General features: G+C 38.2%; 1 protein-coding gene across 1 annotated transcript; it reads left to right on the forward strand.

Moving 5' to 3' along the window:
• Positions 1 to 19,637: 19,637 nt before the first annotated feature.
• LOC144346776 (uncharacterized) lies at positions 19,638 to 25,713 on the forward strand. Its single transcript, XM_085491963.1, has 5 exons — positions 19,638 to 19,730; positions 20,121 to 20,289; positions 23,763 to 24,040; positions 24,371 to 24,437; positions 25,125 to 25,713. Exons 1-5 carry the CDS (start codon positions 19,638 to 19,640, stop codon positions 25,610 to 25,612), a joined length of 1,095 nt encoding a protein of 364 aa, XP_085348089.1. The 3' UTR covers positions 25,613 to 25,713.
• The last annotated feature ends 350 nt before the right edge of the window (positions 25,714 to 26,063 follow it).

Raw genomic sequence — 26,063 nt, forward strand, 5'->3', positions numbered from 1 at the left:
TCCTCCAAGAGAGATTCTCACAGTCGGAACTACGTCACGATCCTCCAAACGTTGCAAGGACCAATCATAAACAGGAAAAGACAATGAATTTTCGGATTAACACCTCTGTTTTCCCCCCAGACTAACCAAATTTCCCCCAAGCTAACGAAAATATCTTTTGTCTTCTACTGACTTTCTGTTCCGGTCCATCTGTGAGAATATACCGTTCTATAGTATACTAGTAATATTTATATTACGTATATACAAAACACTTCGCGATGGGCTTCTTTTGCGGTCAGTAATATTTAAGAAAATTTGTGTTCACTATTTTATACACTGGCTTGACAATTCCCATCACCAATTAGACAGTGTCACAGCATGTCGGCTATTTTTTTAACAAATCCAAAATCACTCTCGATAATTTTGTTTACTTTACATTTGTACTATGACTACAGGGAAACTACTTACACATTATACCACGAATCGGCGCCAGCGAGATTCGAAAGCCAGTTGTTTAGTCAAAACCCAACCAGTTGAACAATTCGCTAGCGAGTTTGCAAATTGGCTGCCCTAGTAACTAGTCCATGATGCACCCAGTTTCGACTTTTGTAAAATGCGACAGTATAAATATACGTTTCCCTTGGTATCACATTAGGGTAAAGCTGTGGGGCGGGGCGCTAAACGGCAGGATATTAGATACCCTTAAACATGCAATTACAATTACGTGTATACAGTACATTCCAAGTATTCGTCGCAAATAAAACAACACAAATAAGTACGTTTCATTATCTAATTTACATAATACTGTACATAATAATGACCGAGAAGACTGGTTGTTACAGTTGTTCACAGAAATATTTAATACGTAGTCTATTACGTGATATCTGTGATCAGTTGTTCACAGAAATATTTAATACATAGTCTATTACGTGATATCGGTGATCAATTGTTCACAGAAATATTTAATACATAGTCTATTACGTGATATCGGTGATTAGTTGTTCACAGAAATATTTAATACGTAGTCAATTACGTGATATCGGTGATCAGTTGTTCACAGAAATATTTAATACATAGTCTATTACGTGATATCGGTGATCAGTTGTTCACAGAAATATTTAATACATAGTCTATTACGTGATATCGGTGATCAGTTGTTCACAGAAATATTTAATATATAGTATATAACGTGATATCGGTGATCAGTTGTTCACAGAAATATTTAATACATAGTCTATTACGTGATATCGGTGATCAGTTGTTCACAGAAATATTTAATACGTAGTCTAGTACGTGATATCGGTGATCAGTTGTTCACAGAAATATTTTTACATAGTCTATTGCGTGATATCGGTGATCAGTTGTTCACAGAAATATTTAATACATAGTCTATTACGTGATATCGGTGATCAGTTGTTCACAGAAATATTTAATACATAGTCTATTACGTGATATCGGTGATCAGTTGTTCACAGAAATATTTAATACATAGTCTATTACGTGATATCGGTGATCAGTTGTTCACAGAAATATTTAATACGTAGTCTATTACGTGATATCGGTGATCAGTTGTTCACAGAAATATTTAATACGTAGTCTATTACGTGATATCGGTGATCAGTTGTTCACAAAAATATTTAATACATAGTATATTACGTGATGTCGGTGATCAGTTGTTCACAGAAATATTTAATACATAGTCTATTACGTAATATCGGTGATCAGTTGTTCACAGAAATATTTAATACATAGTCTATTACGTGATATCGGTGATCAGTTGTTCACAGAAATATTTAATACGTAGTCTATTACGTGATATCGGTGATCAGTTATTCACAGAAATATTTAATACATAGTGTATTACGTGATATCGGTGATCAGTTGTTCACAGAAATATTTAATACGTAGTCAATTACGTGATATCGGTGATCAGTTGTTCACAGAAATATTTAATACGTAGTCTATTACGTGATATCGGTGATCAGTTATTCACAGAAATATTTAATACATAGTCTATTACGTGATATCGGTGATCTATCAGGGGGATCCTTCTCCTATGGGGTTCTCCACACGTGCCAGGGGGGATCTCGTCTCGTCTCTATGTCTCGTCCCCTTGAGGTGCGGGATCGGGAAAGTCTCGCCCCAAGACTCTCCAGGACTCGACTGCGTCGTGGTGTACTCGCCAAGACCAATTAAAACAACTTTATTCATTTTCAAAACCTTAACCAATTACAAAGCAGTAAAAAGACTCTAGGGCGTAACCTTCAATCATACAGCCAATCACACTAAGTACTGAATCCGTCATATTTTTTGATTAATCGTTCACGACATTAATAATTGCGAATACTAACTGTCAGAAATAGTAGTCCGAATAACGACGGTTATCTCGTAAATAGTTCCAAATCACTGAGTCGAGTTCGTCCAAAACGTCACATGGCCTAAACGATGCCAGACACAACACAGTAATTCGCTAGTAATCAACTAAATAAGTCGGTCAACAGATATGCGTAAACAATTTCATCATAGATCAGTTGTTCACAGAAATATTTAATAGGTAGTCTATTACGTGATGTCAGCATTCAGTTTTACAAAAATATTAAAACATACTAGTAATCTATTTCGTGATTTCGGCCAACAATATAGTTGTTTACATGAATATTTAGTGTATAACCACTTTTCGGAATAACGTTTTTTAAAAAGTTATTTTCCAAAATAAAAAATGCCAACGTCCTTGAAAATAGTATGATACATGTAAACATTTGAAGGGCGCTGGTCGTTGCGCAGCGCGTTTTCGTACTTCATGTACAGTCACTCCTAGTAGAGTGACTGTGCTTCATGTAATGAAGCAATGTTTATACGTGTTGTATACGTCGCTATGAGTCCCCTATCCAACAGGACGCGATGTCCACCGCCCTTTGAACAAAATTTTGTTTATTTTATATGCTGATCAACAAATTTCAGAATAACAATGTTTTAAACGTTTGATAGAAATTTGCCCGAAGTCGTGAGTTGTGAACAAATAAACTGTTAATAAGGAGCTTTGGTTATGTAAGATCTCCGTAATAAGGGGTGGGTAGAAACACAGTCCCCCACCCGGTTTGGGAACACTACTACTTCTTTTGTCTCAATTGTCAAATTGTTTATTGTGAACGCAAGCCTACTTTTCTAATAACATAAAATTAGCATATGGTATGACTTATCTTTTAACAGAAGCCTTCTTGAATCACATCTACGCATGCGTATACACTTCGTTACGATGTTTGACACAACGCGAGAGACGGTACAATATTTACCGAAATGTGGGAAAACTACGAGGATTTTGTCGATTTCAATTGGAATGATATATTGCAAGAGGGACCATAGAATGTTGCTGCTGAATGCATGAAACAAGGCTACGGTACAGAGGCATCGATGCAGCCATCCATTCTGTCAGGGCCGCAAAAAACGTATCGAACGTAGTTTATGTGTTAAAACACGGTCGAAAAAACAATAAAAAATTAACAGAACAGCCATTAAAACAGCAGTGGGCACTTTTTCGAACTTCCACCTTAATATTAATAAAATAATAGTTCAAGTCGGAAAAGTGTGTTTGGGAGGTTTGTTAGGATCAGATACTCTCACTATAACATCGACTTTCAATTGGTCATTCGAATCGCCATCTTGATATAACCAGAGAGCTGTAATGAGATTATTACAGCTCCCTGATATAACATAAAAAAATGTGTACGTTCTAAATCAGGGAGCTGTTTAACTTAGTGATTTTCTGAGAAGAATATCGGAATCCGACTACACCAAAATGATTCGGTTATTTCTAAGATATAAATCAACGGTTCTTCAAAATTTTAGGCATCAATATTAAAAAAAAAACGATACCCGACGACCACCTTGGTTTGTGGGCGGATACAAGTATCTACGGGGGCAAAACCACAGTCCCTCTCATTACAGCTCCCTGATCATAGATAGATAGATGGACTGTGGCAAAACTAACGGTAAAATAATCGACTGAAATGAACCTATTAATACTGCTTCTACAAAAAAATAATCTATATTGGGGAACAATTCAAATATTAAACAAAAATATGACGACTGTGACCGTTTTAGATATAGGGAAGCATTTTCACAGGGTGAAAAGCTCTCGCAATCGTGGATTTAGTCATTTTTACAAGGTTCGCCATTTTTGTTGTCACGTGGTAATTGTGTGAACAATGATTGTCCGGTTAGTGCGAACTTGTCCCTCTATATTTAGGCTTTAGGAATCATAAATTCTAAAATATGGTTTTGAATGAAACAACAGGCAGAGAACACTTTATTCAAAAACGTCATCAAACCCTTCTCACTACCTTAACGTGACCATGGAAGGTACTCCTTCCATGTCGTGACAATAGCATAACCCCAGACTAGTAATATTACGATTCTGACGCATAACGGTCCAGTGGCCGACATACTGCGTGTATTGCAAACAAATAGCATAGCGCCGGTCGGCAATTTTTTATTCTGGTCGGAAATTCTGGGCACATTTTGGGAAAATAACGAACGAAGAAATCGATAGGTAAAAAGGTGTTTGAGTAATATTTTCAAACATAAAACGCAATTAGATGTGTTTTTACAATAGACCAATACACTCACGTGACACTACTACTCCCGAATTAGGTTCGTGCAGGGAGCTGGTTCGTGTACACTACTTCCTTGGGGAAGCCCCTTTCGTTTTCGCACCCCAGGCCACGACACCCGATCTATTCACACTACCTGCTTAGACTTCGTACTTGATATGGTTGCACATTTGTCGTTATTTTGTGCAAAGAAATGACAAACGAAACAGCGTTAATTTTTGAAATAGAACAGAGGGAGACAGAACAGTGGTGGACTAATCAGAATATCGGAATCAATCCTCGGTACTGGCATTTTGTGGTTCTTTGCTAAGACCGAAATAAAAAATAAATGTGGTAGTCCAGATAATCGTGGTGTCGTAATTATTCACCCTTTCCCATTTATACTTGATATGTATATATATTGTGCGTGGACGTTTTTGGACGAGGTGAAACTTTACATTCTCATGATTGAATAGTGTAACGGAAGAGACGCTGGAAGCAATGTCAGAGTTGTTTCGTCGAAATGAGTTTGAGAATTTTCAAACCGTTTGTGTCCGCTTCTTGGCAAATGCCAAGGCATGCCCGTCTAATCGTTTAACAGGGGAGAGAATTTACAAAAAAAGAATAGCAGACTGCATATAACCTTGAAAGAAAATGACTATGAAAAAAAAATCAAGTGAAAAGGGTATATAAATTGGGTAAACAGTCAATGATATTCCAAAACCGGGCCACGCCCCCCTCTCCCGTCACCTTCAAGTTTTTTCGGCATTACGAGTGTTGCCGAAATGGCGCCACCAACGGGACCATAAAGCAGGAGATTGCTAGCAGACAAGAATGTTTACCATTTTCCATACGCAAGCGTTTAGTAAACCAGCATACAGTATAGTTCTCGCGAAAGCTTTGGCTTTTGTGGCATTATTGTCGCCTACGCATGGCTTCATTGTCGCCCCAGCATCGCAACATTGTGGCATCAGCATTGCGTCATTGAAAATTGAAGCTGTGCTCGATGCCACAAAATAAGCGAGGCGAGCACAGCTTCACAGTCTCAAGGCATCAACATGGCATCAGCTTCAAAGTACAATGTATTGTGACACGAGTATGACCTCATTTAATATTTGCACACAGTAGAGAAAAACACATGTACAGAAGTTCGATATATAATCGATTTGAAATTCAAGGCGGTAAGGGGAATAAAATAATATGATCAAGAGTAAAATGACATTTTACTAAAAAGATATCTTGTTGAATTATTTTAGTGTTGCGAGTATTCAAAACTTTGTGAAGTACATTACAATTGGCAAGGTGACGAGTGTCGTATCGACTGCAAGGAAAATTGTGATAAATTTAAATCACACGATGCAATCGTCGTTTGGATACAACACAATTTGCTATATACGAAATGAAACTGTTCTTGCTATAAAATTACCTTTTTTTCGCTCATTTTATTTTCTGGTAAGAAAACCGATCCCATGGCCGGACTACTAATACATGCACAACACACGTACGCCGCCTGGTGCGTCGGCGTTGTCGCCAGTCATCTTCATACAAAGTTCCAAAACAAGTGCGTACAAATCCGCAATTGTTACGTGCACATTGTGGGATCTCGGCACGTGCCGAAATTGTTAAGCCTTCGAGTTTGGAGAGAATTACAGCACTGGGTTTACGTTTGTCCGGACCCACATCGGGACCCAATCGGCTCGTGCACAAATCACGCTGTCATTCGTCGATCTGTTAGTTGACCCAAACATGGAAAGCGATACACATATGATGAAAACAATAATTGACATATTGAAATTAATTCCTTTTGTTATTATAGTATTTATTACGAGTCATCGTGTAATGAACGGCTTAGAAGATTCGACATTTTTGTTTACGTCAATGTAGCATTGCAAGAAAATACCGGTTGCAGCACATGAATATTCGTCGCCGACGACAGTTTGCATTCATTTCATCACAATCACTCCTAGTAGGGTGACTGTGATTTCATTGATTACTACTGTATTCGATCATATATATAGTTATGTGTTCTCTGAAAGTTCACCACTGATTTCGGTTCATGCCGAGCGTTCAAGTAGATCTCTAACGTGAACGCCACTAATGTGTACTCGAAAATGACTTGGCTGAGAAATGATTACGTACTACAATATACTAACACTGACACTCTTTTTCTAACTTTTGAAAGTAATGGTTTTAAGAAGCATTTTAATCATAGGTTAATCAACAGTATGTTTATAAGTTCAGTCACATCAGACAAAACAAATATCACTTGGTGCCACAGTGGCAACACCTCTTTTGTTGTAGAAGTAACACATGTGACAATGTATTAACAAACAAGTGTGAGCTGTCTTGGCTGAGTTCAAGTGCAGCCCCTTACACGTTTTTTTTTCCAAAACGTAAAATATGACGGAACTTCGTTCTATCATAGCCCAACAGGACTTTTTTTTTATATTTCTGAAATGTCATAAAATTGATCTAATAAAGACGTATAAGAAGCGTGATGTATTGGAGCTAAGCACGTCTGGGGGTACATCAATCTTCAAGCCACGACTGTGTTTGTCGTTGATGGCGGGATCATGACGCGTGAGTAATTGTACTTAACGAGCAATTTAAAAACAAGCTGTACGAGGGCGCTATATACGAACATGGAATAATTTTATAAATTGACAACGCTTATAGCTAATGCACATTTAAATTGTAAACGGTTATACACACCATGTAAGGATAAATATTATAAGGCAGTTCCCGGAAAACGTCAAAATAAATGTAATTTACAATGGGCGTACTCTGCGTGGAAGAACACAAGAATACGCCGGAAACCGTTAACGTAATGATGGGTTACCCAGCTGTATATGTTGTTTCAGTATCAACGTAAATTGGCGTATATTTTTGCATTTACGTTTCTTCCGTGGAGCTTAATCAGTGGTTATTTAAAATTATACGTTATAAACGTTGAACGGCAATCTGCGGTTTTTCAGAAATTACCGTTGATTTACGTTGGACTGAATGGACGACAAATGTAGCATTTCCGGCTGGCGGTTACGCGACGGATATGCCACCCCATAGTCTGACAGTTACGCGACGGTTTTACTGCGTAACCGCCATGTAATCGTTGTGTAACCGTACCAGAAACACGCGATTTCATGCCATGCCAGAAACGCCACAAGCCACACTAGTGTGTGGCCGCCCCACCCAAAATGACAAGAAGCAGAGGTAAATCCTTATGAAAGTATATTACTAAATTGCTTGAATCCGAATACAACGACCCCTGCCTGACCTGAAAAACAGAACAATGTAAGGCACCCATATATAGCGGCTCCTGCCTGACCTATATTCAAGTGCAAAACATGTTTCGTCTATTCCTGTAAACATCTTGCCTAATATATCCCTTGAATGCATCTGACTTCCATCTACCTAAAACACGGATCTGAGCGTCAGACAACCCATCTGAAGCAGCTTGTGAGGCTGCTCCTATACGAAAACTATGTCCCTTGAACCTATCAACATTAAAGCCACAAAACTCAAGAGAACGCCTAAGCTAAGCTGTGAAATCACCCCATCCAATGCTCCAGGCAGGCAAAAAAGTGGGCCCGCATCTACTCCCCGTAACTGGCAAAAATCCCACATTGCCTGCACAGGGCAAAGGTCAGTCACCTCCATCCTACAAAATGAAATAACAAATGCTGTGCCTGGTTTGCAATGCTTAAATTTGGATAAGGTTAATGTCATTGACTGAGGTTTACCCATGGTTCCAATAAACTGCAACTGATTGAAAAGAATGGCCCCACCCACATCATGCCTATTTTTAATTGTAATTTCCCCAATCCTGAGGAACCCATAGAATGCTGTTAAAACATTGCTCTAAATAAACACCCTTGATAAGCAGATGAAATAACGTGTGGAATAGCCTTAACTAGACAATGCAAAATATCACGAGTGATAGGAAGACGGTCATCCAGTTGAAGTTTTAACTTTCGATATGACTGCACCAATTTGTGTACCATAAAAGACTTGGTTGGGTCTGAAAAACCTGCAATTTTATGAACGTAGCTAATGGCTGACAAGTAAGTTGAAACAGTGGATGGTGCCAGGTGCTGCCTAGAAAGGTAGCCAATAAACAAAGCAATGGTTGTTTCCGGAAGTGGTAATGATGGACAATGTACCCCCAACTGGCTATACAAAAATTGGACAAAAAACCGCCATGCACGCTGATATGTTGTCCTAGAGAAGCTGCAAATAGCCTGCTGTAAAAGTCTGCCTACTTCCATTTCCGATTGACTGGTAGCAAATGTGAAGGAATTGGGGTTGGATTGGTATCCATGCCATACGCCATTGATCTGAACTGATCCACCTGCAAACGAGAAAGACAGTCGGTCAACATGTTATGCCTGCCTGGAATATGTTTTGCTCTAAAAAGAATGTTAAACTGAAGGCCAATGAGCACGATCCGACGAACTAAAACCATCAGGTCCTTATCCTTTGCCGACTGCTTATTCAAGACTGACACCAGGGCCTCATTGTCAGTGAAGAACAACATCTGCTTGTTACTGAGATAATGCCCTCACACTTCAATAGCTAGCATGATTGGAAATAACTCCAAGACTGCAAAATTAAGAACTTTCCAGTCAGCTGGCCACTCCCCAAAAAACCAATGAGAACTGAAAATGCCACCGTACCCCAGTGACCCTGCTGCATCTGTGAACAAAGAGAATCGGACGAATGCCAGATAGCACCCAAAAACCGCTTCCACGCAAGAAGGTCTGCTTTAACCTCTTTGGTCAATCGGATATAAAAATTTGGTTTCTTTATTCCTTTTGTCAAATCAATTAAGCTACGCAAAAATGCCCGGCCTGGAACCACCAGAATGCATGCAAAATTTAAGGTCCCCACCAAAGACTGAAATTCCTTGAGCATCACCCTTTTCCTTACTAAGAAAGTATAAATCAAGCTGCGGCAACGTAACAGTTTGTCCTGTGGCAGTCGACACTCGCCTTGAACTGTGTCTAACTCAATACCTGCAAACACCATGGAAGTGTTGGGTGCCATAGTCTTTTCCTGTGCAATTGGAACCCCAATGTCAGCACACAAATCCAAAAAAGGCTGCAAATCCGAAAAACAGCGCTTCCTAGTTCGTGCCAGAAATAAGAAATCATCCAAAATGTGGATAGTTGCCTCAACGCCCACAACTTTAAGCAAAATCCACTCTAAAGCTGAACTAAAATGTTCAAAAATGCGGCATGATGTTGAGCACCCCATTGAAAGACATCTATCGAAAAAGAAATGATCATCCCACTTGAAACCCAACAAACAATGGTCATGTGGAGCTACTGGAATAATTCTAAATGCTGATTTGATGTCAGTTTTAGCCAAGAAACAGCCTAGACCCAGATCCCTAATAATCTTAACTGATTCATCAATATTTGCATACTGAACAGTTGCCAACTCAGCTGGAATACCATCATTTATTGATGAGCCTGATAGACAAGATAAGTGGTGGATTAAGCGAAACTTGTTAGGTTGTTTCTTGGGCACTAGTCCTACAGGAGAATTACGCAAATTGTTAAATGGTGGAGCTTGAAAAAGACCAGCAACCCTGCCTGCCTGCACCTCAGTTTGAAGCATATCCCAAACAATGTCTGGATTATTCAATGCAGATTTCAAATTAGGGGATGACCCTCCAACTCTCGGTCCTACATATTTTAAAGAAAACCCTTTTGAAAAACCATCCAACAAACACAACGCCTTCCCCAAATCAAAACCCATCAGTAATCTACTCAGAATGGGCACTTTTACTGGGGTTACCACTAAAGGCAGCAGTTGGGGGCTTGGAGCCAATAGGACCCCGGGGAGTATAGTGGGGGCTCTCTCTTTTTCTGGTGTTAGTTTGCTGTGGCAATCCCCCATTGATTTGACTAGTGGAACTGCGGGAACCACATTTGAAAATTGGATGAGTTGCCCCACACTTGAAGCACAAACGGCAACCAGGGCAGAACTTCCCTCCATGAAAACGCCAACAGAACCCTGTCGGAAAGGACTGAAATGAATTAGCAAACTCCGATTTGTGAGAAGTCGAAAAGCTTCGACCAGCATTGACATTTTCCCCCAAATGTAATGCTTGTAACCACAATTCCCAGTGTGTCTGGTCCCAGGGTAGTGGGGTTGACTGCTTCAGGAAGCAAAATTGCTCATCATAAAACATCCAGCCATCCTTTTTGGCTGCCAGGTCACGCACCACCTCTCCTTATTTCATAAGACTTGAAATATCCTCAGGCTTCTTTAGAGTATACACTGCTACTAAGATGTTAAATGGAGAAATCCACTGCTCAATTGACGTAATTTTCTTAGTACTAGCAGCGGGCTCAAGACAAAGCTGAGGCCTACCCACACCATCAGGTAATGCAACGGTGTACCTACCATCCCACAGGGAGGGATTACTAAGCAGAGTAGCGAAATCATATTAATCACCTGCCCAGATTTTAGATTTAACCTTATCTGACACCCTTGCTACCAAAGGTACAGACTGGCTAGTGAACAGTGTGGTTGGCTGCAGCTCTCTCTCTGAACCCTGAATTATAGGTTGTTGTGTAACCTGAATTACAGACAAATCACTAATCTGACCCAGTGGCTGTCTAGCAGCCTGAACCTCCTGTCCATTAATTACTCGTAATGTCATTGACAACTGGTTGGACGACTTGAGATGCAGTAGCTGCTGCTGGGCTTGCAACGTTGCAAAGACCAGCATCCTTCAAACCTTGAACGACTGCACGTGAGATAGAGGCTGCTAACCCTTCTGGATCCAAGTGTTGCGCTGCAGCATTATTACGTGTTGTGACTGCAGCAGCTCGCTGTTCACCTTGTTGATCGGTAGTGGGGACTTGCAGCACCGCAGAAGGATTACTTGATGTTTCCACTAAATCAGAACATGTGGTTGTCGCTGCCTTACGCTTTGCTGTAGCTGCCCTGGTGACTGATGACAACAAAATTATTGACAGAAAATAAACTGTACTAAGTATCAGTGTTCTATCGCATGATAATAGCAATGGTAATAGCAACAACAGAAGTGAAAGGATACTGATAAAAATTACATGCACATAACAGACAATTAAATAATAATAAATGTTTAACAAAACAAAATGCATGCTAACTAAAGATAATAACCTTCCAGTTTCAAACAGAAAGTACATACAACCAATAAAATTGGTAAAACCACTCTGCCATAACAAGGTATGTCATTGGGAGAGGGTACAAAAACAGCACTAGTGCAAATGGCCACCAAAACGGTTACCGAGTATGAATATTGCACTAATCATTCTGTACTCAATCAAAGTAAAACGACCACTGGGTCAAGTAAATAAAATAAAAATGCATGGACAGAAGTACTACATCTAATCTGTAAACAACAAACAAATTGCATATATATATATTTGTATAATCACAAAATACAATCAAATTAATTGTAAGGATTTAAGTATTGCTCCATGTAAGCTTCTATAATATCCTGACCTCACCGATGCCGTTAAAGTGAATGCCATCGGGGCAGAAAATTGTTGCCGTGTTGCTAAGAACATGCCTATGCTTCCAGAAGTTTCCGTAAGCCAGGCCCCCTAACTTCACCTCAAAAATATTGTTTAACTGTGCCACACGTTCGTTAAAGTTACTTCGAGCTGCTGTGACGCGAGGGAAAACCTGTCACACGATAATGACCTTGATGTTCATGCGATCATGCAAATGACGCACCAAGTTAATTAAACGTGACCCAACATTGGATGCAGAAAGTGATGCTAAATCATTTGTACCCAACTGTAAAATAACCACGTCTGGGTTGAAATCCTGAACGACGTGTAAATCGAAACGTCGTATCTTGTCCACCGTACGCCCTCCGACACCAAGTAGTTATTTCTGCCGAATTACTCAAATTGAACGAAAGCGGCAAAGCGCGTGTGCTGCGTCCACTTGACATGGACGTACTCAATCGCGCCACAAATAAAAGACCCAAAATTAAAACTTTAGGCTTCATGATGACTTAAACAAACGTGTGAAAGAATGCCTGAAACCTCAACGGCGGAACGATAACCCCAGGTAAACCAGAACTTGCCTTAAAATTGTCGAAAATACGACTAAAATTGTAGAAGAAACAAACTGCAAGCCGGCAGTTCAAAAGAGGTGGATCTATGTTGCTGCCCTACTAAGGCACAATTAAACAAGTATGCGCCAGCCATAGAGGGCGCTCTCCAACTGGTATTAAAATACAGTTGCATGTATATAAATCTGATTATCTGTCTATAATCTATGCTATGTTGGTACTACTCTGTTTAGATGTGCTCATCGCATTGTGCATTTTGACTGGAATGATACGACAGTTCGTTCAGTTATCTAACATTTGTCGTTTTTTCTCAGGTACGAAAGTAATGTAGTCCAGAGTTTGGCAGCAGTTAAGGAAATCGACCCACACAGAGGCTGTACTCCTGCGTCCACGATAGAGTGTGACGCTGGCCTCCACAGTGGACCCCACTGCCAAAGAGCATGTATGCTCGGTAATCTGGTTAACAAGAAGTTGCCCATATCGGCTTCAACGCTTCACAGCCTTTCCTTGACATCAGAGTTTTGTGTATTTGCTGATTTATTTCGACATACTGACCCCGTGAGGATTTAGAGATCCGGTTTTTGTTTTCTTTAAAATCGCATAATCATATTATCATTAGAGCTAGCAATTAGTTGTTAGCATTTTTTTCTATTTTGCTTTACCTTCATTTGCGTCTATGTGTGCTCGTGACAACGGTATTACACTCAGATAACCAGTGCGTGCGTGGTTCTATGGTGTGCCAGTATCATGTTTATGGTAGTATAAACTGGCCTGGTGGTAAAATGTGAAAAAAGCTTAATTGCATTCGAAATGGTATTCAAGGAAGTGCTTGTGTTTCTTTCCCTTTAGATATATCAGCTGACCCAGCAAAAATAATTCTTTTGAAACTTCCTTTTTACTTATCTTCGGAGTTGACCATTATAAACTATGCTAAACTATTTTGTCATGCTTAACTGTACTCTACGCTGTCTGAAAAACATTTTAAATGCAAACCCACCAGCCAGTACCTGAGGGTACCAAAGCAATGTACATGTAATTATTCACAAATTAATATCTAAAGACCGACACTCCTAGCATAGACACTATCCACTATACTGTTTTAGGATGTCAGTCACTTGACCACGATAAATATCATACACATACTCACTGTGACGAACTAAAAATAACATATATAGTGTACAATGCAATTCCGATTACATTCAGGCCAGTGTGCGGAAACCGAAAATACGTCACGGTGAAAAAATCACGGAGTTACAATCGACTTAGTAATTTATATTAATGCAAGCAAATATAAAACGTTTTATGATACGGTTTCTCTGCTGAATGGATATCGTAATCGAACAAGGGTGTGGGAGTGTAGCGTTATTTGCTATGTCACTATATCTCAATGACACTCGACCTTCCGAATGATACGGAACGACGTTACACAGTAGTACACGAGTTACATCGATTTTGTTGTTTTAATTGTCACTCACTTTAATAATCACTCCAGCACATCTCTTGTAATGACTGTGTAATGATACACAAAAACAAATTTTATGATTCAAAACTTTAATAACTATCATTACTCAACAAATTTGCGCGTGCCAACAGAAACAAGGACAGTAAGAGTGACAATGTGTACCCTATTTGAATTGATTCTGTATAGTGTTAAATTCAAACAGATGGCTACACCTGAGTCCTACTCTTCTTGAAAGAATATCACATTATTAAATTTGGATATTAAGACAAATACTGATATGTTAAATGCAATACTAGCAACTTATTTAACAATGACTTCAAAAAGACTTTAGCATTTTAACTAATTAATAATTACACGTTAAATAATACTATTAATTAATATACTAGATCTATATAGTATATATAAATTTAAAGTGAAAAATACAAACAACGTTTCTTTTTATTTTGTAAATGTAACGTATTTTGTATCCATAATCACGAGCTATCAGAATATATAAACCACATTTTGTGACTAAGCATACCTGCAATTAATAATCCTCATAAGTATGTTTGTTAAATGGTTCATTGATCTTAGGTTTATGTCATAAAAATATTTGTTTTGGGGACTTATTTGTTATTTATAATAACGAAACATAGAAAACATATTTCATTCTAGATTCAAAAATGTATTTAAGGATTTGATTTACACTTTTCATCACTAGTATTAAACAACATTTGTGAGGGATATCTTAGATCGACAAGCTTCCGTTATGACACTTCTCAAAATTCCAGCAAATGTTGACTGCATCCACAAAGAATTTTTTTATTATTTAGTAAATAATTCAACGGATTTTGTACTGTTAAAATACTAATTTCGTACTACTAAAATACATACACTGTAAGTGTATAATGTTACGTTCTGTTTACAGGACCGATAGTGAATCATATTTGTTAGCAAAATTAATTTTGCACGTGTACCTTGACGTTTAGAGAAAAAAGATTATTGGTTCAATTATTCATACTACTAGTTTGCCGATGAATGTAACGTCTATGTGAAATGCCTACTTTTCACAAACAGTGGCCCATTTCTGTATGTAGTTCCGGTCCCCAACAGTACAACTTGTGACAAAGAGTCGCGCCATCTATCGTCAACTATTGTTTCGCCTCAAGCGATGAATTATGACAAGCGACCAATATAGACGATACAGCAATACGTTTGGATAACAGCTATTTAATTTAAAGTAATGTTATATATATAGGTTGGCAAGTGTTGACAGTGATGGGTTGTGCCAGCCAATATTCCGGCTTAGTAATCAAGGAAATTTTGTACCTAACAGATAGTACACTCATCGCCAGTGTAACATTCGACATGAGTGTTGATTTAGATTGTTGGTAGATATATTTGAAGGAAGGATGTTAGAGTTATCAGAGCCAGTCAGCTTAGATAACATAAGCGTTTAATTATATTAATTATATATAACCATGGCTACTGGGGTTATACTCGGGGGAAACTTCTAACATGGATATTTTGTGGTCATATACCACAACGTTTTTTTATTGCTCCGTCCCTGAAATTTTTTTTACTATGAATAGCGCCACCTACTGTAGGTCATTGTGCATAGTCAGGTCAATATAGTGTGTCACGTGCGATTAAATAGAACAAGCGTCGAAACTAAATGTTACAGGAAATGGTGTTATATCTCGTTCAAAGTTTCATAAATGTTAATCATTTTATATTAATGACGTTAAATATCGTGTTTTTTGAGATCTTTTGAAGATATGTAGAGTGCGTCATAATTAAAGACACAGGACTAGCGTCACAAGTGCCCGGTGGTGGTAAGCATCCGCGTTCCTATATTCTCGGAGAAAGGGGGTTATTTTTGTTGAATACCACAGTTCGTGAAATCGTAAAAAAGGGGTACTTTTAAAAAAATAATGGGGAAAAATGTGGCATTCGACGATCCCCGGCAATGCAATGCGTAGGTACCCGGTCGGGCGAACGTACTAAGAAGAATGCCACGGTACATATTAAACAGCTTGAGCTTCGTAATCGGGGGGGGGGGGGTGATAGTAAAATACAGCACGGTCCAGAAGGGTAAGAAAAGTTATTCTTTATGACTCCTAAAATGTGCACACATAAATAAATACATGCTCCCAGATTTTGGAAAAAATGGTGTGTTTTTTATTTTAAATTTCCCCCAGATTTATTATAAAAAAGGGGCATTTTTGAAAATGGGGAACAAGCATGGGTACCCATATACCACAAGAGTACCACCGCCGGGAACAATGATGCAATTGGACAAGCGAACACGCTAGATGTTATAGGATTTTTTTTTTAATTTCTTCAAATCTTTCCTTGTCTCAATTGTGGGAATCATTGGGTTATCAAATCAGATCAGACAGCCAATAAAACATCTGCGACTCAGTGACTCGGGGTCATATTATGACCAAACACCTGAGTGGTTCGAAAGTAATGATGCGATTGAACTATCCTCATCCACACTCGTTGATAGCAATCAAATAAACAAAGCCATCGTTTTCGTTTACGCAGATAGCGTGTGCCTATCTATTTGTCCGTTTATGCCTCCGTTTTATTTTACTATCCTCAGCAGTGGTTTCAATAAATTCACTCAGCATCACGTTTTTTCTCTTACAAAATAATATTAATAACACGAAGTTCATTGCGTGGACACAGTTTGTACAGTACATGCTTTGTTTGAAGTATGATGAAATTGTTTTTGCTTATCTGTTGTCCGAATTAATTAGTTGATTACGAGTGAATGGCTGTGTTATGTCTGGCATCGTTTAGGCCATTTGAGATTCTGGACGGAACTCGACTCAGTGATTTGGAACTATTTACGAGATAACCGTCGCTATTCGGACTACTATTTCTGACAGTAGGTATTCGCAATTATTAATGTAGTGAACGATTAATGAAAAGATATGACGTATTCAGTACTTAGTTTGATTGGCTGTATGATTGAAGGTTACGCCCTAGAATCTTTTTACTGCTTTGTAATTGGTTAAGCTTTTGAAAATGAATAAAGAGTTTTTAGTTGGTCTTGGCGAGTACACCACGAGAGACGCAGTCCAGTCCTGGAGAGTCTTGGGGCGAGTCTTGACGCAGTCTTGAGTCAGCCTTGCGATAGTCTTGGGGACTTTTCCCCAGGGCGCTGTGTCTTATAGAGTGCTCGACTGACCGACTAAGACGAGAGTTGAAACGTATTTCGTTGTGTGTGTCTTATTTGATTGTAAAGTTTAAGTGACTTTCCCGGTCCCGCACCTCAAGGGGACGAGATATAGAGAGACGAGACGAGATTCCCCCTTGGCCCATGTGGAGAACCCTAGAGAAGAAAATTCTCCCCCCTGATAGAAGTTCAAATTAGTCGTAATAATTTATTATTGCTAATGACGAAGAAAGAATTTAACATTGATATAGAGTAGTCGAAAACGGTAAACGTTTCAATTGAAAAACAGTAATCTATATGCTAATTTCGCGCAACGAACTGAGCGATACTTACCCACCATTTTGTATTTCTTTCTAAAGAAGGAACCGTTTTCTTGAGATTTCTAGGAAGTCCCTTATTAGCGTTCTGGCTTCTGCTTCTGATTTCTTCTGTAAGTGTAGTGGAGCGATTATTTAGACATTAGTGTCAGATTTCTTGTGGTTTCATCCTAATAAGTACACAGTTGTTTTCTTTTAGAAAATTTTCGATGAACGTTGTCAGTAATGTTATTGACTTCTCATCAGAATGAATGAAACTATGCAATTGAAACAACTATAGACCATGTTTTCCCCAAACATATCAAAATATATAATACATTAAAGCATGTTTTGAATGCATCTGCGTGTATACATTTCAAGAACGTGGTTAATACATCATCATACGCGTTTTATTGGGATTGAGGCATTGGCGTCATATCGACTGCGAACGGTATTACAACTATAAGTTCTGGGTCATATTTCCAGCTGCATCACGCCGAGATGTTAAACCCTTACATCTCATCGCAAATAGCAGCTTTCCTTATTTTTCTCAATGTCTGTCTGCCAAGTCAGCTGTTGGTGTGGAAGTAGATAGAATACAGAATTCTCTTTATTTTGTTTGTACTGGTTCTAAATGAATAATCAACATCTGCGAACATCTGCCATCTGCGAAGAAGAGCACTGTCGCGACACGGTCTCGGAAAAACAATGACCAGCCTAATAATACTGCAAACACTACTGAACCGTCGACCAGTACACAAGCCCCTAAACTGACTTTCAACACAGCATTTGATATAAATACGGGCAGGGTGATATGTGACAGCGGAAAATTCACATATAACATAGCTTTGTTCAAAAAACAGAAAAAAAATGCTTTGTCGCCCTGCATTGTCTTGAGCAAGCGCAGTCAGTATATATTGAAGGGTGGATGGATATGAAGCGATAGGGCGTATGTCTGCCTTCCTGGGAAGTGCGTGTTAGTGTTTGGTGAGTCAGAATTGCCAACACAGTTGTCAATTGTGATTCAATGTAATCATGAAAATTGCGCTGTGACTTCATGCTGTATTATAGTTTTGTTATTCAGACAATCCTACGACAGAATATCTTTGTTGTGTAATGTCAAATAACAGCATGATACAGACATGAAACAGGTATGCAAGTAAACACCAGTTCACAATTAAGAGTCATGCACCATGCGTCGTGACGTTTGGTTGGTTGAATAAATGGACGTAAAAGCACACCAACAACTGTGTCGTGATGGTTTAATACCTAAATATATTTGGCCACACACCTACAAAAACTCGTCGTGATGTGTGACTGAACATACGGGCTGAACAACTAACAAACATTGCATCGTGTTGTTTACACGAATATCTGGGCTAGCCTTGCAAACATCTAAAATTAGAACACTATACGTGCCAGATAAGCAAATAATAGGGGTATGTGCCGAGGGGTTGGGCCGTTCCCAGAGGGGAGACAATTAATTCCACTGGGAGCAGGGTGTGAAAATATGACTGATTTGAGAATTGGCCACTTTGAAAAGTTTAAAAAGTTGCATACCGCTAAAATTGTAAACATTGGCGTGATAATATAGAGTACTTGCATACGATTTACGTGTTTGTTACTATGACGCATTCAATATACAAAAGCATCGGAAATTCGGAAACGTAGCTCACAAGTGTATTTTACCAAACCCCTGAGCATACCATAACGTTATTGTTAACTTCCAACTGTAATCGACTTCATTGTGTCACGAAATAGTGTTTAGCCAGTTTATTATAATTTACCACTAAACTGTTGCCATCTGCCAATAAGTATTTTAGTTATTTGCATGGTCGTTTAATTTTTGTGTAGATACTATTATTTTGTAAATGTTAGGCAAAGTAAATGAAATAAATTACTAATTCAATAGATGAGCATTTTATGTTGCAGGTACTGAAAAGTTAACATGTTCGTGTTTTGTTGTTACTGGTCTATATGAACCACGTGACTTTTACTATATTTCCTATAAATTGCTGACGTCTTACTGGTGTTAGTATTGCATTTGTTTCACGACAACAGCATCATGATTCGCCACGCAGTCGTTCTGATAATCATCGTTGAATGTTTCTTCTGCTCATCTCTGAGTGATGAAAGAATGAACGTCGACTTACCAGAGGTATGTATTTATTTCACTATTTGTACCAAAATGTTTCGTGCAACATATGACACCAGGGCCCCGGTATATAACGTCCTTTACATTTCGAACAAGAAGCGTGCATATAATACATCGATGAATCTATAAACTGATGAGTACGTAGATTGTAATGGTACACAAATACTATGGTTGAGAGGTTGATTCACATAAGCATCATATATTTTTCTGTATTCGATGTTGTACCAAAATGTAGAAGGCACTTGATATAATTGACCATGTTTTCATTTCGCCTATTTAATTATATTTTTTTTCATTTTACCCTTTATTTACAATTCTTTGAAACATGCTTGCTCTTATGACTTAATTAGTTTTGCTGTATCTTATATAAACCTTATATCATGTAAATTACAGGTACAAGGTGGAATTGCTAATGCTTCCGTATATCGTGACACTGGTAATGTTCCCGACGAACTCGAAGTTAGCAAGGGACAAGCAAAGCACGATATAGCAAACTCCCCCACAGAAGAACGCGAAACTGACGATGCTCTCTCCGAACGAGATGGCCGTAGTGCCGTCACTGGTAAGTCTGTGACTACATAACGTGGATATAGCGTCTCAGGAATCTCATCTCGGGCTTTTATGAAAATAAAATTATCTTTTATCATTTAAGTCAGTGTCACTTAAAATGATTTTTGGAATTTTTTTTACCAAAACATAATAAGCGTGATTAACACATTTTAAAAGCATGTAGTACGTAATATTTGTAACAAGTGTGTGTATTGGTTGGGGGGGGGGGTAAAGTGTACGTGCGTTTTTCGGTTAGCTTAATCGATTTTCACAAAAAGTCGGCTTGATTCTATTTTGCATATTCTACGCAAAATATATTTTAAACATTCCGTGTATGTTACGTTCGCCATCACACACTGCTCGACTGCACAATCTGTGGCGCATACCATCTAAGAGTGCCCAAACCAACGTTCAGTTGCCATACGTTCAATCTTTGCGGCTGCGGCTGTGGGTTTGCGACTGTTTAATAAAAAAAAAAATTAAAATAAGATTATAGCCAAAACAATTAAAGCTCGTACACTACATCAGATTTTAATCAGATTGACTATATAGCAGCATAATTAAATGGCTGCTAACGTCATTATGTGGTGACGCGCGACGGTGCACCTTTATTATTATGTACAAGTATTTTATTATATGAGGTTGTGTTCTCTGGATTAATGGTCGCCGCTTAGAAATGAAGAGTATATTACAACAGTTAGCACCCAGCACCGATGAACCATCCCGTAGATGAGATTCCAGTTCACGAATATTCTTCTCTTTTTTACATCCACATTGCACGAGATAGTGGCAATTTCATTACTTGTAGAAACACCTAGTTCACTGCTTGTAATTATAAATTGAAAGTACCATTTACACAGTCACTATCACTTCTTGCACGGTCTTTATGAAATGATGGATGAACGCGGGGCTGGTTGAGATTACTTTCACGAAGTGTTTGGTGTTAAGAAGGTATTCCCAACACGTCTAAATGCAGTGCAGTTTCTTTTTTCTGTCTCTTTTTTATCGACAGCATTGCGAGATTGCGGTGATCGGGTGATGATATACTCGTGTGTGTTTCTACTATACGATGTGTGTTTCTAATTTACGATGTGTGTTTCTCATTTACGATGTCTGACTATATATGATCACATATAGTGACAATCTGATCTTGGCATCCCTTGTCCGGGTTTAACACAGAATGAACCATATATAACTAAAAAACAATCACAATATATGTTTTATATAGATATTTATACCATACTGAAAAGTATGAATAGGGTAACCGAAAAGGGTAACTTTGTATACAGTTAAGGTATTGAATACGTTTTTCCCTGTACTTTCTATGACTATTATATTTAAAATGATAAACAGGATGACGCTCATTTTTTTTTAAATCCTAACTATATGAATAGTTTATTTTTTAATATGTTCACTTGTGACATAGCTATTTAATTTCATCTATTAAGGTCAACAATATTATGGCAAGGTTGTCTGAATGTAATACTCCGAGTATCCCTACCCATTAATATATACCCTAATTTATTTATTGCTCAATCGTTATTTCTGCCAAAATGCGTAGTTTCCACAAAATCCTCCATTCTATTAAAATACGTATCAACACATTACTACAACGTGAATTTGAGAACGTAAATTGAACGTTGGCCAGGAAGTATCACTTTAACGTACCACTACATTGTTAATGCGATGGAGAACTTTTTTCCGGTATTTATTTGAGTATGTTACAGTGTTACAATGCTATAAATAAAAACCAGCTCGCCTCTTCCCCCTTCCTTTAAAAATTTCTGCTTACAGTGTGCTACCGCAATTGATAAAATTGCCGGACCAGTTGTACGCAGTCACATCGCATTACATCCACATTCACATATGTTTTAACATATTGAATCCTTAAATCTGAACAAATCTCACTCCATCTGGACGAGTATTAGACGTGTTGATATGAGTTAGACGGTGTCCAAGCAGGCAGTCTTTAACAATATTTCGCTTCGCAGTTAAGAAATCATGCAATCACTTTAAAACAAAAACAAAAAGCCAACAAACAATCACATATAGGAACCAGCCATAAAGTATTCTATGACAGTAGTATTTTTAGTCCCCGTTCGGACGTAGTCCGAAAATGGGGACTTATGGTTTGCCCTGTGTGCGTCCGTGCGTCCGTCCGTGATCACCTGTATCTCGAACATGCATGGACCGATTAAGTTCAAACTTCACTCATACATCACACATTATGTGGGACATATGCACATGCATTTTTTTCATGATCCGATTAACGATAGCCGAATAGCGGCCATTTTAAGGCCGAAAATGCATTGAAATCGCACATTTTTACCATTCCGGACCTGGATCTCAGTTATGCATGGACGGACTTTGTTCAAATTTGGTACATAAACTAAACATAATAGGACCTTGATGCACGTCATTTTTTTGGGGGGATCGGGTTTGAAATGGCCGACTGGCGGCCATTTTGTTTTAAAAAATTCAGTTCTTGATCCGTATCTGAGACATGCCTGGATTGATCGAGTTCAAACTTCACACACACAAGGTACATCATGTCACAAATATGTATGTGCATTTGTTTCATGATCTCATTAACGATAGCCAAACGGCGGCCGCTTTAAGGCCGAAAATGCATTGAAATCGCACATTTTCACTATTCTGGAACGAGTCTCAGTTATACATGGACGGATTTTGTTCAAATTTGGTACATACATTAAACATAATAGGACCTTGATGCACCTCATTTTTTTTTTCGGATCAAGTTCGAAATGGCCGACTGGTGGCCATTTTGTTTTTAAAAAATCAGTTCTTGATCCGTATCTGAGACATGCCTGGATTGATCGAGTTCAAACTTCACACACACATGGTACATCATGTCACAAATAGATATGTGCATTTGTTTCATGATCCGCTTAACAATAGCTGAATGATGGCCATTTTAAGGCCGAAAATGCATCAAAATCACGTATTTTCACAATTCCGGAACCGGATCTCAGTCATGCATGGATGGATTTTGTTCAGATTTAGTACAATCTGTTGTACATATGCAGGTGCATTTTGGATCAGACCACCGAAAGTGGTCTGAGATTTCGGTCATGATCTGCTTTGAATGTATATGTCACTCAAATATGAACGGAACGGGGACGTGTCATTGACAATGACTTGTCATTTTGAGTTCACTTTTCGATAACGTTTTCAATTTTAAAAAATGACAGTTTATATAATATTCTTCTCTATAACTATAAATTAGTCTAATTTTTTTTCATATTACAGATTTGTAACATGAAATTGAATGTATTTGTAATAAATAGTTGTACACAACACCCTGAAATTTTCACCCTGATTAATTCATCAAGTACATGGAACTTTGCTGTATTATTTTAGTTTTTCATATGAATAGTGTATTTATTAACCACTTACCATCAGAATTTTGTTGCAAATAATGTCTACATGAAAACGCTTGATAATTTGTTGCTATCTTTGTTTTAGATAGCGAATGCTACACATTAGCTGACGGTTCCGACTATCGCGGAAAAGTATCGGAAACTACGACTGGACGCACATGTCAGAAATGGACAGATCAAACGCCCCACCAACATACCAAAACACCAGAAACCTTCCCAGACGCGGGTCTTGGTGATCACAATTACTGTAGAAATCCCACTCGTAAATCAAAAGGTGCCTGGTGTTATACCACCGACGCTGAGAAGAAGACTCAGTTCTGCAATATTGGAAAGAAAAAAAAACAGTGTTCTGAACCTCAAGGTGTATATTTCTGTACAGTATGACGTTATGTATTATATTTCATATAGTGATACTCAATTTGCAATTGCATGTTGTGTATTGATTTATTGAGACTGCACGTTTAGTTGTCCGGGATGTAAGTTTGACCAAAGTGACGCTTAGCAATTTCATGTCTAAAGATTTTCAACAAAATCGATTCTGAATTTCGTTTTATTAATCAATTGTTTGTCTTGTAGTTTCCATCAGTTAAACAATTATTTTTGTACTTCTCATTCCCACATCACCATTCGCACTTATTTGTATAACGTCATATTTGCGAATTCTTAATTGTGTTTATATTTATTTCAGCAAAGTCGGGAGTGGTGTTCACACGATGGGGTCATAGTTCATGTCCAGCTCTTACAACATTAGTCTACAGTGGTGAGTTGTATTAAGATAACTACATTTCCATCGAAAAAAGTTACATAACATTACACTATATATATATATATATATATATATATATATATATATTAATATACAACAACTTCTACAATGATAAGTTTGACATATGACCAAGCCAAATCATTAAATGGTACATACATGTCCTGGTATCATACAATTTATACAAATTATATAAACTTCGTCAGCTAAACACCCCAAATGTCGTCGAGCTGCGCATGTTCGACATTTGTGTTGATAAACATTGATTTTCCCACAATCCAATGCGCTTTTCAAATCACAAGTATGAGGTTTGACCTGAGCGCGACTTGCACTGATTACCGCTGGTGACTCCTTCGATACCTTCCAATCACATGCAAATTACCTAATTAAAGCTTAGAAACGCGTTAGTTCGTACTCGTTGATCTGCGCAACAGTCAAAGTCGCCATCTTTGTTTATATGAGACCCATATATCTCGCACATGCGCAGCGCGACGACTACCGCGCTATAACTTACGCTGCAATTTTTGATGTAATTACATGTTTGTATTAATCTCGTATTATATGTATATATAACAATTATGTTATGTTAGTAATTGCAGCCTTCAGAAGATCTAAATCTAAATACATATCTAAATACCTGATAGTGAATAACAGTAACTAAGATGTATTTCACCCTATTCTTAGGAATTATGGCTGGAAAATATTACAACAGCAAAGGAGGTGGTACTTCTTTTCTGTGTCTCCCGGATGAACCAAAGGAGATTGATGGTTCCATTGTAAATGGCATTCAAAGCTCGAGGGGCTACCTGTATCACACACAATATCAATCAGCTGATGGTCCCTTTAGTGGCAGTAAGAGGTTCCATGACGTACCATGTGCAGTGTGCTTGGACCCATACCGCAGTAATTCTATTCTATACCCGGCACGTGACGATTGTCCAATCGGTTGGACAAGAGAGTATTATGGGTATTTAATGACAGCCCATTACTCCTATTATGCCACTGAATTTATATGCGTAGATGAAGCTGGAGAAAGCATACGAGGTACAGCAACAAACGTCTATGGGGCACTGATCTATCCAGTTGAAACAGTCTGTGCTACAGGCAGCGGATTGCCATGTGGTCCTTATGTTAATGGAAACGAGTTATCCTGCGCTATCTGTGCTAAATAAATTATCTATATTCAAATCATATCTGCATGCAATTCCATCACAGCTAATGACGTCACACGCCTCAATGACTAAACAAGAATAAAGCATACTCATTAGCATAACATTCATGTTGCTATTATAGTTTGATTTAATACTACAGTAATTTATCTAAGAAGTAATTCAATATTCTTCATAAGATGTCAAAAAAAGAGTATCCGGTCGTATTCTAACTCGCTTTGGGGCATTTTTAAAATTATTCCCTGAATTATATTGTTCCTGAGTGAAATTATTCAATATACATGTTACGACATATTTAGGGAAATACAACGCACCGCGTATTATATTTTATATTATAACATTGTCAATACTAGCGAATTTTATGAAGTCATTGCCACAGATTATTCGCGATAATGTATTGCATTATTGAACATCAAGGCCCTGTGCCATGCATAGAAATAGAATGTTGAGTTCG

The sequence above is a fragment of the Saccoglossus kowalevskii genome, chromosome 17 (genome assembly GCF_978046115.1).
Source record: "Saccoglossus kowalevskii chromosome 17, keSacKowa6.1, whole genome shotgun sequence".
Taxonomy (NCBI): Eukaryota; Metazoa; Hemichordata; class Enteropneusta; family Harrimaniidae; genus Saccoglossus; species Saccoglossus kowalevskii.

Bases quoted from the DNA above. Each gene is read 5' to 3' on its own strand.
- LOC144346776 (XM_085491963.1), top strand. From the start codon at position 19,638: ATGATTCGCCACGCAGTCGTTCTGATAATCATCGTTGAATGTTTCTTC. The intron at 20,290-23,762 runs GTAAGTCTGTGA...TCTTTGTTTTAG, and splicing joins TGGCCGTAGTGCCGTCACTG to ATAGCGAATGCTACACATTA. The intron at 24,041-24,370 runs GTATATTTCTGT...ATTTCAGCAAAG, and splicing joins AGTGTTCTGAACCTCAAGGT to TCGGGAGTGGTGTTCACACG.